A 15,072-nucleotide genomic window follows, 5' to 3' on the forward strand; every position below is an offset into this window, starting at 1 on the left:
TACTGTCCTGTCAGTTTTACTGCAAATCCTTTCCCCCATGTATTAATCCTCTAATAATTCAGAGACAATATAGACAAAGAAACATGGTTAATAGTTTGAATTATTTATTATTATTTTTAGAGATACTTGTCTTGCTATCATTCAGGCTGGAATACAGTGGCACTACCACAGCTCAAGGCAGCCTCCAATTCCTGGGCACAAGCCATCCTCCTACCTCAGCCTCACTAAGGGTGCAGGCAAAACAATACCATGCTTGGTTAATTTTTATTTTTTGTAGAGATGGGGATCTCTCTATGTTGCCCAGGTTGGCCTCAAATTCCTGGCCTCAAGTGATCCTCCTATCCTGGCATCCCAAAGAGCTAGAATTGCAGGTGAGAGTCACCATGCCAGGCCCAAGTTTGAGGTAAAAAATATATATATTTCAATGCACCTAGAATTTTCTTTGGTAAAAGACTTAGTCCTTTTAAAGGGTCTTGCTGTGTTGCCCTGGCTGAACTTTAACTCCTGGGCTTGAGTGATCCTCCTGCCTCAGCCTCCCAAGTAGTTGAGAGTTACAGGTACCTGTCACTGTGTCCGGCTAGAATCTAATGCTTTTCCAATCTCCTCAGTTAGTAAAAATTCCAGGACAATTTACCAACTTTTACATTTATATTCAGGCCTGTTCTATTTTTGTTTCATATATACATCCATTCTTGCATCAATATTATACTAAATTTAACTACTAGCTTCATGTTAGAAGCTAGTCTTATACTTCAAGATAAAGTACTTTGTTATTTTTTTTTACAGGTAGACTTCAGAGTCATTTATTCAAATTTCAAAAACAAGGCAGTTTCATGGGAACTATATAAAAAGAGACAGAGAGAGACAGAGAGAAATATATATATATATACATACACACACACACACACACACACACACATATATATATATTCTTTCCATAATGAACATGACATTTCTCTCGAGTCTCATGTATGGTTCATGAGAAAAAAAATTAAAGAAAAAAAAAAGGGAATTTCCATCTCCCCAGACTTTAAAAATATTTCTCAGTAGCAGTTTACTCCATATATCCAACTAAGGTTATTCCTAGGCAGTTTCTTAGTTGTGTTAAGTTTGGGAACAAAAAATTTGTATTCATTCACTTAGTATATTAATGATTTTAAAAAATAAATTTATACTTTATATATATTTAAGCTTCTATCCAGTGATTTTACTAAACTCTTATAAATTCTAAGTTTTTTAGCTGATTATTTAGGCTTTCGTAGGCATATGCCCATATCATTCACAAATAATGAACATTATGCCCCCTGCCCCACTTTGATAGTAACTTTTATTTCTATAAAATTTCAGATTTTTTTTTTTTTTTTTTTTTTTTTTTTTTTTTTTTTTTTTTTTTTTTTTTGAGACGGAGTTTCGCTCTTGTTACCCAGGCTGGAGTGCAATGGCGCGATCTCGGCTCACTGCAACCTCCGCCTCCTGGGTTCAGGCAATTCTCCTGCCTCAGCCTCCTGAGTAGCTGGGATTACAGGCACACGCCACCATGCCCAGCTAATTTTTGTATTTTTAGTAGAGACGGGGTTTCACTATGTTGACCAGAATGGTCTCGATCTCTTGACCTCGTGATCCACCCGCCTCGGCCTCCCAAAGTGCTGGGATTACAGGCTTGAGCCACCGCGCCCGGCCAAATTTCAGCTTTTAGGAACTTAGAATCTTTAATGCATTTATTAATCCACACATATTCTACAAGAAAAAGTATTCTGTGTATAATAATGACTGTGTGATAATTCCTCTTATGAGCTTAATACTATACTGAGAACTTTATATGCTTTATTCATTCTAATGTTAGCCCTATAAAGCAGGTATTACTACACTATTCCCATTTTACAGATGAGGCGCAGAGACACTGATTGATTGACTGATTGACTCATTGAGACAGTCTTCCTCTGTCACCCAGGATGGAGTGCAGTGGCACTGTCTCGGCTCACTGGAACCTCTGTCTGCTGGGTTGAAACAATTCAGCTTCAGCCTCCAAAACAGCTGGGATTATAGGTGCACAACCAGACCTGGCTAATTTTTTGTATTTTTAGTAGAGATGGGGTTTCATCATGTTGGCTAGACTGGTCTTGAACTCCTGACCTCAGGTGATCCACCTGCCTGGGCTCCCAAAGTGCTGGGATTACAGGCATGAGCCACCATGCCCGGCCTCAGAGACTGTAAGTAACATCATGTAGTTAGTTAGTAAAGGGACAGCTGGTTTTCAAATAAAGTTCTGTTTGATTCTTTCTACTATAGCAATCCGTTCCCCTTTCTTTCCTTTTTTTTTTTTTTTTTTTTTGAGACGGAGTTTTGCTCTTGTTACCCAGGCTGGAGTGCAATGGCGCGATCTCGGCTCACTGCAACCTCCGCCTCCTGGGCTCAGGCAATTCTCCTGCCTCAGCCTTCTAAGTAGCTGGGATTACAGGCACGCACCACCACGCCCAGCTAATTTTTTGTATTTTTAGTAGAGACGGGGTTTCACCTTGTTGACCAGGATGGTCTCGATCTCTCGACCTCGTGATCCACCCGCCTCGGCCTCCCAAAGTGCTGGGATTACAGGCTTGAGCCACCGCGCCCGGCTTCCCCTTTCTTTCTTAATGTCTCTCTGGTATTCTTTTTTTTTTTTGAGACAGAGTTTCACTCTTGTTACCCAGGCTGGAGTGCAATGGCGCGATCTCCGCTCACCGCAACCTCCGCCTTCTGGGTTCAGGCAATTCTCCCGCCTCAGCCTCCTGAGTAGCTGGGATTACAGGCACGCGCCACCATGCCCAGCTAATGTTTTGTATTTTTAGTAGAGACGGGGTTTCACCATGTTGACCAGGATGGTCTCGATCTCTCGACCTTGTGATCCACCCGCCTCGGCCTCCCAAAGTGCTGGGATTACAGGCATGAGCCATCGCACCCGGCCCGTCTCTCTGGTATTCTTGAAAAACAAAACAAAAGAGAGCCAACAAATAAAAGTAATTCCTAAAAATTGACACGAACTTTGTAGCAATATAACTCGCTCATTTGACTGCTACTTGATTTTTAAAATCAAATATTTTGCTTCTATTTATGTTGCTCTTTAAGGGCAAGGTGTGTCCTGTGAACGTTTCTCACTGTGAGACTAGGGCAGAAGCTCAGCAACAGAAAAGGCTGATGACTAAGAATCCTAATTTCCTTCCAACCAGGGCATGTAGTAACACAGACACTTTTCCTATAATCCTTTGCTAGTCAGGATGTGAACTGCTATACAATCTCCTATCCCCAACCTTAACCATTCACATGGATTAACACACAAACCAGAAAGATACACAAACATGAGAGTCTATTTCAGCTAAGTTATAGTCTTACTACACCTTAAAAGCTGTTAAAAAAGTAATAATATTAACGGAAATCTGGTGCCAAGATTTCTTTTTTTTTTTTTTGAGACGGAGTTTCACTCTTGTTACCCAGGCTGGAGTACAATGGCGTGATCTCGGCTCACCGCAACCTCCGCCTCCTGGGTTCAGGCAATTCTCCTGAGTAGCTGGGATTACAGGCACGCACCACCATGCCCAGCTAATGTTTTGTATTTTTAGTAGAGACGGGGTTTCACCATGTTGACTGGGATGGTCTCAATCTCTTGACCTTGTGATCCACCCACCTTGGCCTCCCAAAGTGCTGGGATTACAGGCTTGAGCCACCGCGCCCAGCCACAAGATTTCTTTATATTAATCTTATTTGACTAAATCTTCCTGGTCTTTGGTGAATACCAGAAGAAAATATTTTAAATAAACAGTATAATTTATCTTTCAGATAAATGGGATTTTATTATCCTGAGGTATGTATGTGCTAACTTAGAAGGTATAATCTAGAGATAGAAGAATAAACTAAATCCATAATTTAAAAAATATCAATTCATGGCCAGGTGCAGTGGCTCACGCCTGTAATTTCAGCACTTTGGAAGGGTGAAGGGGGCAGATCACCTGAGGTCAGGAGTTTGAGACCAGCCTGGCCAACATGGTGAAACCCTGTCTCTATTAAAAATACAAAATTATCTGGGCAAGGTGGTGGGCACCTGCAATCCCAGCTGCTTGGGAGGCTGAGGCAGGAGAATTGCTTGAACCCGGGAGGGAGAGGTTGCAGTGAGCCAAGATCATGCCACTGCACTTTAGCCTGGGCAACAGAGCAAGCCTCTTTAAAAAAAATTATCTCATTAAATTTAAGTTCATTGTATTTATTCTGGAAGTTGGTAAACAGAAACAATGAAGTGGTTTTTTAAGGAAAATCTGAAATATTATATTTGCTGCAGGCTTTCATGAGCTTTAGCATCTAATTTACTTGGGTATTTTGATTGTGTAATATTTAAAAAACTGACTCAGAGACAAAGTTATGGAAATCACAAAGAACTTTTCAGTTAAGCTGATATTTGCAGGAGAAACTGGCAAAAAGATTGTCACAAAATACATTAAGATGGTATCACAAGTGCTTTCAATTATAACTCTTGTAAATCACTGTGAAAAACAATGGACCAAATGACTTATCATGGCCATCTAGCATAAAAATGTACAACAAGGACTTTAGATTTAAAGCTGTCTTTAAAAAAAATTTTTTTTTATTTTTTTTGAGATGAAGACTTGTTCTGTTGCCCAGGCTGGAGTACAGTGGCACGATCTCGGCTCACTTTTATCTCCACCTCCCATGTTCAAGTGATTCTCCCCCGCCTCAGCCTCCCAAGTAGCTGAGATTATAGGTGACTGCCAAGACGCCCAGTTACTTTTTGTATTTTTGGGAGAGACAGAGTTTCACCGTGTTGGCCAGGCTGGTCTTTAACTCCCAACCTCAGGTGATCCGCCTGCCTTGGCCTCTCAAAGTGCTGGGATTACAGGAGTGAGCCACTGCAAAAATTTTATACTAACTATATATACCCTTTTGAAAACAATCAATTGATAATAATTTCTCACTTATTTCACTCATTCCCCTGCCCCCTGAACCATGCCCCATCAACTTAATAACTTAGAACTTTAATTCTTTCCTAAATATTAGTATTCCACCACTTTCCTGTCATTTTCCCATCTTATAAATATGAATCTAGATTTCCTAAACTTACTACTTTAAATGTATCTAACCTTTTTAATAACCATTTCTGCTGTTATCTGTACCCTGTCTAGTCCTTTGTCGTCCTGGGAAAACTGATTGCTGACTTGAGATCTCTCTCTTCCTTCGTAAAGACAGATGTAAAGTAACTATTTAGAAAACACGCCAATTCTTTTTTGTATCAGAAGTACTCATACTGAATTTTTTAATGCAGACCTGAAACAATCACTAGCCACATATTCAGAAAGGTTTTAGATACATACCTGCATTGTCTTTGCAGATACTAGAAGAGCTAGTATTCTCATTACTTTGGTATAGGTGCTGAGTTCTAGTCTCTTGGGGTACAGATGATGTTTGAGTCATCCCTTCTTCTAAGGCTTGTTTTATCCAGCGCTATAATCAGAAAAGAACCACAGAATTATCAATAATCATTTAAAACTATTTAGTACACCTGTTTTAAATGTACATCAACTAGTGAGTGATACAATCCAACACACTAATTCAGTTACACAGTAAAGCATTTTATTGTCTTGTGTCTCGCATATTGGAACACTGTCCCAACAATTCCTTTTAACTGACAAAATTTGAGAAAATCTGGATTACATATAATGAGATCCCATTAAAAGACAAAAACCAATAAAAAATGACTATTATTCAACTTTTTATACTGTTTGGGATGATGTAAAATGGGAAGACTTAGGAAGAAATCTTAACATTTATTTAGGAGAGGCTCGGATCATATAGAATAAAATGCATAAAGTAAGTGCCTAGAAGGAAGATCTCTTAAAACTTGTCCGCCCTGAGCTGGAGACATGTGAAGAGGTAACAAAAAAGATTCACAGGAAGATTTGGGATAAGGATGAGTCTTCACTAGAGCTACCAAAAGATTTGCAACAGGTCTATCTCAAAAGAAATAAGCTATGGGATCTCCCTCTAACAAGCAGTTTGGTTAAATTATGCAAGAGGAATGCAAATCAAGAAATGAACTTCTGTAGAAATCAAAAAAAGGAAAAAAGTCAAAAAGAATACCTATCAGTCACAAATTTTTGGTAGTAAAGATGAGAATAATAAGCTGACGAGAAATACATTTTGAACAGATAGTAAGCCTGCAAAAATTAGGAAAGTAAGATTACACATCCTGTGGAAGAGAGAAAATTTCTTACCTGTAATTGTGTTCTCTTAAGATATACAGTTGTAGGTTTCTCACCACTCTGTGGCTCTCCTGCCCTGACATAAGACAGATCGAATTTTGATAAACATCAATTTCTGAGTAAGACCCTCCCCCAAATAGGAAGAGCAAAGGTGAATTATTATAATTTATACCTTTAGAGAACATGTATTACAGGTAAGTAAATATTCTCTTCACCAAAGAGAGCAATTCTCATAGATTTTTCCCTCTTAGAAACATAGGAAATAATCCATAAAAATTTTACCAAAAAAACCCCAAAAACTTACACCATATAAATGTCATTGTGGCTGGCCAAATGAAAGCAAAACTAAAATTGTAAACATCTGGAAGGAAGAGTGAATGAGTATATAAAAAAGAGCTCTCAATGGTAATTTGAATCATGTAAACATTTTAGGATACAACCGGGTCTATGAAAAGCAAACACAAAAACAGAATAAAAACCCCAAGAATGAACTCTCTTAGATACAGAATATTGATATAAAGATGAATCATCAGAACCATACATATAGCCTTAAAGCTTAGAAGAGAACTTAGAAGTCATCTTGTCCAAAGCACTCATTTTATAAATGGAAAAATTAGGCTCAGGAGTGAAAAACCTTTTGTTACAGCCACCTTTTTCGTTTCAGAGCAGAAAACAGACTCATTTGGGGTCACCGAGCTTTCTGGATACGAGTAATTTTTTAATATTTCCATGGTCTAGTACATGTACTCATAAAGGAATTTACATTCTGGATCTGATGACTACAAAAAGGGAACATAAAACCAGAACAGGAGTATTCTAGAAGACAGATACTACCATGTTAAGCTATAAGGTAAAACACAAAAAAAATATGGTCAAATCTTCTCCTCTCGGTCCTGTTGTATAATTTTACAGTATTTCAGGACTCATACAAAAACGGAACATGGACATTTGTTTGTATTTAACAAGATACAATTAACCTTATGGACAATAAGTTAATTTAGATGCATCTACTTGGCAAGCTGTTAAAATCAAAAGAACATTTCTCCCTTCTCTGAAACTCTGTATTAAAGTGAATTGCAAAAGAGTTTTCTGGGAGGCTCAAAGATGGGTAAGAGAAATGTTTTAAAGGGTCTCATTATTATGCAGAAAGAGCAAGGAAGTAATACAGCTTTTGGAGTCCAAAAGCCCTGGCTTGAAACTTGGCTATGAGGATGGGTACAGTGGCTCAGGCTTATAATCCCAACACTTTGGGAGGCCAAGGTGGGCAGACTTCTTGGGCTCAGGAGTTTGAGACCAGCCTAGACAACATAGCAAAACCCTGTTGCTACAAAAAATACAAATATCAGCCAGACATGGTGGTGTGCCTGTGGTCCCAGCTACACAGGAAGCTGAGGCAGGAGGACACTTGAGCCCAGCAGGTCGAAGCTGCAGTTAGCTGTGATGGTGCCACTACACTCCAGCCTGGACAACAGTGAGACCCTGTGAACCCCCACTACCCTCCACCAAAAGAAATTTGGCTGTGTCACTTACTAACTACCTCACTTTGGGCAAGTTACCAAACATGTCTGAGGCAAAGCTTTTGGATATATAAATTAAAGACAATGATCCCAATTTCACGAAGGGTAAGTGACATAATGTATGTGAAGAAAGCTTGGAGCACATTACTGAGCACTCAGCAGGTTTTCAATGAGTCCCTGTTCAACTAAATTTCAATGCTATGTTTAGAGATTTACAGATAGTGTTTCAGTGTATAAAATGAAATATTAATACCAAGGCAAAGCACAGTGTTTCATTATCAGTCAGAATGGTTTTACTAAGAAGTCTGGAGACCAAATGCTCTATACACATTGTGTCTAGAAGATGAGTTTAGATAGAACAAGGTGAAACACTACTGAAAGCTTTGTTGGCCACTTGTAAGTGCTTCTAAAATAACAACTGAAGATCTAAAAAATAATACACTATAAAATGCTTCTTAAGAACTATGATTCAATTTAGAAACTCCAGGGATATCATAAAATGTTCTGTCAAATACTCAAACTCTTCTCTTGGGAAGTAGCAAAATAATAATGAAAATTAAAAAAAAAAAACAGCATAAGAACCTGAGTACAACTAATGGATACAACTTTAATTTGTCCTATACTCATATGTTTTTAAGTTACGAGGCCAGGCTCTTACCTCTTTTAGTCAGATATGAAACAGTGAGCCAATAGAAATATTCGTCATTCTAAATAATCCCATGGAGGGTTGTTTTTCTCATCTATCTGATTAACTTACATTCTGAGGGATTTGCAGAATTTTATTACAATTTTGTTTAATAATAGAAATGTTCTTAGGTTCTGCATTAGATTAAGTTCTTTCTCACCAATCTAAGAACTCTTCATTACTGCCATAAAGCCAAGTTCAATTCTTGATAAAACATTCAACTTCATTTTATTTTACCTCATAAAAAGCTGCATTTAAAAAAATACAATCTTGATATGTGAACAGCACACAATAAAGCAATGATTTAAATTTAAACAGTTTTTTTTCTTTCTTTTTTTGAGAAGGAGTTTTGCTCGCTACCCAGGCTGGAGTGCAATGGCGTGATCTCAGCTCACCGCAACCTCTGCCTCCTGGGTTCAGGCAATTCTCCTGCCTCGGCCTCCTGAGTAGCTGGGATTACAGGCACGTGCCACCATACCCAGCTAATGTTTTGTATTTTTAGTAGAGACGGGGTTTCACCACGTTGACCAGGATGGTCCTGATCTCTTGACCTCGTGATCCATCCGCCTCGGCCTCCCAAAGTGCTGGGATCACAGGCGTGAGCCACCGCGCCAGGCCAACTTAAACAGTTTTTAAAGACTCTATTTAAATAGTCTTGTTATGATAATCCTGTGTATATAGCCTAAACTCTTTCCTGAAAGATTAACCATGACACATACGGACAAAAGTGCTTAAGCAGAGCCTGTATAAATAAGATTAAGGATAGTTAGATACATTTGGAAAATATAACATGGACTTGTGTTAAATGGAATTTCTATTTGTTGCCTGTAGAAATATAAGGATGCACTATAGAAATAAGTACTACCTGGGCTAAAAAAGCTTAAAGAAATGAATTTTCTACCAGATTGGAAGTTACGGTCCTAGACACATGTTTTTGGTTTTCCTAAGTCTCTGCTAGTTGGAAAAGATGGAAACAGAAAGACTGCAACCCAGCATCAAAATTATCAAGAAGGAATTTCAATTCAAGAGCATAGTTCATATTATTTGCAGCTCCGACTTCACTGCTAATCTATAATAAATAATCGCCTACAATTCTTAAAGGACAGAAATAGGAGATTGTACAATCTGGCTTGATAAGATCTTTCTTAGAAATGGTCAAATTTCTCTTTAGGATTTCTTCTACTAGGATTTCCCCGAACAAACCAATGGGTGATTCCAATTTTTACATAAGATGCGCAATTAGGAAAAGACGTTCTGCAGTGTGCTGTTGTGTCCTTCCTTTTTGCACAGATTCCTGTTGCCCTCCTCCCCTCCATATCCCACACCATTCTAGCTCATCTTTTATGCTCCCCCACTCCCAACCCAGGAAATAATTCCTGTTCTTTGGGGAAAGAGAAAAGTTTTAAGTTTGGAGGAGTCAGGGAAGACCTGCCTGGAGTTGTAGACTTCATCACATCAAATAATCTACATGCAGCATCCTCATGTACGTGATGCCAGTGGAGGAGGGCAATGGCAGACACTGAGGAAGGCAGCCTGAATCCAGATCTGAGGATAAGAGAAAAGGGTGTTCCAGGGAACAGACTCTACCTCAAAGGAAGGCCAAATGAAAGGGTGCCCTATACTTCTAGAAACATGGAAAACGACATCATAGATCTGAGAAAGTGATCTATTCCTAAGAGACACCTTTGGAAAATATGCAAGTCTTCCGGGAATTAAGAAAGAACATTCCAAAAACACCACCTTACGCTACTGCCACTAGATCCAAAAACATTAAGTAACTAGAAAGAGGAGAAAGAGGCAGAGACAGAGAGGGAAAGAGTCTTTTAGGGTAGATTGCGTATTCTCTAGGGAATAAACAGTCAGACTTGTCATTTGATCAAGGAACAGGAATTACGCCAATTACAACAGGATTTTTTCTCTAATTTCCTTCAAGTGATGACGGTGGATAATAGTGGTTGAATCGATTTAAAACACAATTTAATTACTTTTCATTTATGCAACAGTGTTCTAGAGGACCTGGGGCCTAATCTCAAACAAAATCCTAAGTGGACATGTTAACCAATATCACAAGAGCACACACAAAACATATCCATCCCTACCCAGTCATCCACTGCTGTGTGCTCTCACTCAGGAACCTCAAGGGTTCTCAGAAGAGGCATCAGTGACCAGTCACAAATTTAAGCCCCGAAAATGCAGTATATTCATTCCACCATAGTCTCACTGGCTCTTACTGAATCAGTTTTTATGGCTGAACAACTAACTCATTATAAACTCACACGGGCTATGTAGAGAACATGTTATTTATGTCATGATAGGAATCTTAGGTTAAAACACACACACACACACACACACACACACACACACACACACACACACACACACAAACAAAGACATACCTTCTTACAGGAGCTGAATGTGCCATCAGGCAGAAGGGGCCTTCGACGCCTCTCAGGGATAAAGGGTGATCCAAAACGAATGTAGTGTTTGGGGGTGGTGCAAATTAATGGGGAATGGATAAGACCCGGTAACATGTTCAGGGTCGTTGCCAGTACAGTTGGATCCGTCGTGATACGTAAAGGACACTCAACAGGGCACTCTTGCTTCTCTGCTTTATCATTCAACCATTCTGTAACTAGATACTAAGGTAAAAAAGAGATCATTAGTTGATGTTGCATATGTATAAATCAAGAGGTAGTAATGTAGTTCGCAAAGACAAATGTTATCTAGAAACTAGGACAGAGGGAAATGCAGCAGCTGCAGTTAAGTATGAACTGGGCAATCAGAACGCAAGGGTATCTTCCTTCACCCTCTCTATGTCCACTAAGAGAGGAATAATTTCAGCTATCAGTGATTTAAGCCGACTAAAAATAAGGAAACAACAGGCAGCAGGATGGCTCTGGCCTTTTGTGTCAAAGCATTTTAGAACTTTCAGTCTAATAATATTGATATTAGTTTCTTCTGGGCATTATAGGTCCTCTCATTTCACTAAGACAGCCCTTGCCAGACTGGACTTACAAAAGATGTTATTTGTGACTTACCTTTTTGGTTTTGGGGTACTTAGATGCAGCACGGTTGACATGGGATCCACCAATTGACACCACAGTTGGGTCAGACCCTGTTAATTGCCTGTTTTCTCCTGAACTGTCGATACTTCCAGCTTCAGTAGGAGTTACTAAACTGTTATTTCCTCCATCTTCCAAGGCAGCTTGTGACAACTCTGCCTGCTGTGCACTGGCCTGCTTCTGACGCTTTAGTCTTTGGGCTGAACTGGTCCTGTATCGAGAAATTCGACTCTTCGGCCGGGGCCTAGAAGGCTTTGCTGGAGGTGGCTTGGGGACTGGTTTTTCTGCAGCAATATCCTGTAGCAATAGTAGGTAGGGTCAGTTGCTTAGCAGAAATGTCTTATCAGCAAACAGTCTAATTTTCTATTCACGTTAAGCATTCAGAATGTCTACTGATAAAAAATGTAAGGATTAGAAACACTAATTTAAAATGTAATTTTTAAACACAAAAATGTATACATTTAAATGAGCTAAAGAGGCTAGGGGCAGATGCCTGGGTTAATTATTTCTATTTCTAATAAGCATTTATAAAATAGGCCAATGAAATGGTTCCAGTTAAACAGTTAATGGCCTTATTTATTGTGATATGGAACACAGCTGAAAATACTGATTTTAACCATTCCAAAACATTAGCAAAGGCGAGGATGTCTAAGCTCTAAAGACTTTTCAACTCTTACCCCTGCTTGGGAAGACCGCCGGGTGTTCACACCAACACTCTGTGGGGTGCTTGGGATGGTAACATTTGAAGCAGAGTTACTAACTTCAGATTCAGGGGCTTCAGTTTTTGTCTCTTCACCAACAGGAGCCTCTGAAGTGGTTGTAGTAATTTCTACATCAGAGTTGCTCTGTTCCAAGGGCTGATCCCGCCGCTTCTTTCTTTTCTCTAAGTTTTCAAAAGCATGCATGATGGCTTCTACCTTCCTGTCTTCTCGGGTCTAGAAAGAAAAAGCATTGGTGTAGAAGGAAGCTTCAAATGAGGATGACGAAACAGGCTTTACAAAAGTATTATTAATGGAAATTTATAGAAACTCATTTAACTATCGGTAAGATGACACACATAACTTGGAAAAAAGATAAAAACTAAAAATAAAATATTTCATTTTAAATGTAGGGAATAGTTGTAAATAAAGGCAAGGTCAGACATAAACTTCAAAAAGGGTCAGTTATTTTGAAACTTTTTACTATTAAAAAAACCAGTCATCAAAACTAAGTTTTCTGTGTATTTTCAGAGTTCTAAAATAACCAAGCAGATTTTCTTTAAACTAAATCAGGGTCATAAACACACGACTGGTTTCAGCATAAAAGTAGAATATTTTAGTTCAAATGACTAAAAGGGTTTTAAAAAAATTCAAAACTCACACAAACCTAGAAAATTCCTAATTCAGAGCAATTCAATTATAATACATTTTGATTCTGACCAGCCAATTTTTTGGAACCAGACTATTAGTTGAAAAAAAAAAAATCTTTTAAAACCATCACTACATAATAATCACTAGAAAACTACTGCATATATAGAGAAAAAGAAATAAAAAATTATAATAAAATATACATTATGGAAAAAGGCCAAATTATAACCTACAGGTCAAATCAATGAGATGATACAAAGTCATGAGAACAGAAGGGGTTCACATAATCCAAGTAGCAGAAATGAGAAGGAGCAAAGGACTGTCAGATGGTACTCACCCTCCTGCTATGAGCTAGGTTCTCCTGATCATCTATAACCTCTTCTTTCTCTTCTTCCGGTTTTTCTTCTGGATTGTCTACTTCCTTTAAGATAGAGGCAATATTCAGCTGTACTCAAGCTCTGAGAAAAAATCAATCTGTTTTATTCTGGTAGCTTAAAACTCTCTATAACAATTTCTAGTGCTTTAAAGTATTAACTCATGTGAAGCCACATGTTAAACACAGATGATAACCCCTATTCTCTGGTGCAAAACCAACAAAGGATGTTCTTGACATTGTAAAACAGGAATGAATGAACACAACACACCCACATTGATACAAAGGGTATTAAGTCTTACTAGCTCCCCTACTTAAACCAGGCGGCAACCTGGGATCCTCTTCCTTCAGAGGATAGCTGCCATAGCATCATTATTTGACCAGGGACGATTACCTCATGGTCACTGGATACAGTTACTTTTTCTGGAACTTCTTGTGATTGCTGGTCATTATTCTCCTCTGGAGCCTCATTCTGCTGTTCCATCTCTAGCTCTTTCCGTCGTGCTTTTCTACGTCTAGTCTCTGCTCCAATGGTGGGTAGGCTTGGAGTAGGTGGTGGGAGTGGCAGTTCTGTAGCATTAGGATTCCTTTTTTGTATAGGACAATTCCGGTTTCCCTTGTGACACGCACAGTCCACTTTATAATTACTGCTCCAAAGAAACAACCAAAATGCCTGTCTCAGTACCCTTGAAATTCAGTTTTACTATCCATTCGCCCTCTCAAAATATCAGCACAGTAATTTCCTCTGATATTGTATCTGAGTAAGTTAAACAGAGACACTAGAGAGTCCTATACATACTTTTGTTTTTCTTTTTATTAGAGACCGTTTTGCTCTGTCGCCCAAGCTGGAGTGCAGTGGTGCATCACAGCTTACTGCAACCTTCACTTCCCAGGCTCAAGTGATGTCCTACCTCAGCCTCCTGAGTAGCTGGGACTATAGGCATGCACCATCATTCTCAGCTAGTTTTTTTTATTTTTGGCAGAGATGGCGTTTTGCCATGTTGCCTAGGCTGGTCTTGAACTCCTGGGCTCAAGTGCTCTTCCAGCCTCAGCCTCCCAAAGTGCTGGGATTACAGTCATGAGCCACTGTGCCTGACCTAACACTTTCAGTATTCTGTTCTTCCCTGTGTTACCCCAATTCTACCCCATGGTCGGGGGTGGGGGAGAAAGTCATCTCTAAATTCAATTCTCCCAATGGTTTATTTGCTATTTAGTAGGCAGTGAATCAATGATAAAGGTTGACTCATCTTATGTCCCCCATTACTATGATCTCACTTTCACCTACTAATTCCCTACTTCTTATTAAAACTTTATTTATTTATTTATTTGAGACGGAGTTTCACTCTTGTTACCCAGGCTGGAGTGCAATGGCGCGATCTCAGCTCACTGCAACCTCCGCCTCCTGGGTTCAGGCAATTGTCCTGCCTCAGCCTCCTGAGTAGCTGGGATTACAGGCACGCGCCACCATGCCCAGCTAATTTTTTTGTATTTTTAGTAGAGACAGGGTTTCACCATGTTGACTGGGATGGTCTCAATCTCTTGACCTCTTGATCCACCTGCCTCGGCCTCCCAAAGTGCTGCGATTACAGGCTTGAGCCACCGCGCCCGGCTAAAACTTTTTTTAAAAATTTTCTTTAATGAATTAGGCAGAAGATCTTTTCTTCTTATACCTAGACCTAATATCACTTTACCACATAATCTCTATTTTGCCCAAAATGACCAAGGAAAAGCATATACTTTAGAAAATCCATCACATATTCATCTATAAATTGCCATTTGTTTTTCTGTCTTGTCATGTACAGCTAGATTACATGGTTTCCGTGGACATGGCGAATCTTTAAATCTCA

General features: G+C 39.1%; 1 protein-coding gene across 22 annotated transcripts in view; it reads right to left on the bottom strand.

The window, feature by feature from the left end:
* SETD5 (SET domain containing 5) overlaps positions 1-15,072 on the bottom strand; it is an 84,071-nt gene that overhangs the window by 20,166 nt on the left and 48,833 nt on the right. For 12 of the 22 annotated variants that reach the window (XM_010337837.3, XM_074404850.1, XM_074404846.1 and 9 more), the window contains 6 exons: positions 13,620-13,872; positions 13,190-13,273; positions 12,184-12,441; positions 11,483-11,803; positions 10,841-11,083; positions 5,355-5,484 (listed from right to left, as the gene is read on the bottom strand). In XM_010337837.3, coding sequence (XP_010336139.1) covers positions 5,355-5,484; positions 10,841-11,083; positions 11,483-11,803; positions 12,184-12,441; positions 13,190-13,273; positions 13,620-13,872 — 1,289 coding nt within the window. Of the gene's footprint in view, positions 1-5,354; positions 5,485-10,840; positions 11,084-11,482; positions 11,804-12,183; positions 12,442-13,189; positions 13,274-13,619; positions 13,876-15,072 lie in introns of all 22 variants that reach the window. The other 10 variants (XM_039478566.2, XM_074404840.1, XM_074404841.1 and 7 more) reach the window with 1 other exon arrangement.

Source organism: Saimiri boliviensis, chromosome 8, assembly GCF_048565385.1.
Source record: "Saimiri boliviensis isolate mSaiBol1 chromosome 8, mSaiBol1.pri, whole genome shotgun sequence".
Classification (NCBI taxonomy): domain Eukaryota; kingdom Metazoa; phylum Chordata; class Mammalia; order Primates; family Cebidae; genus Saimiri; species Saimiri boliviensis.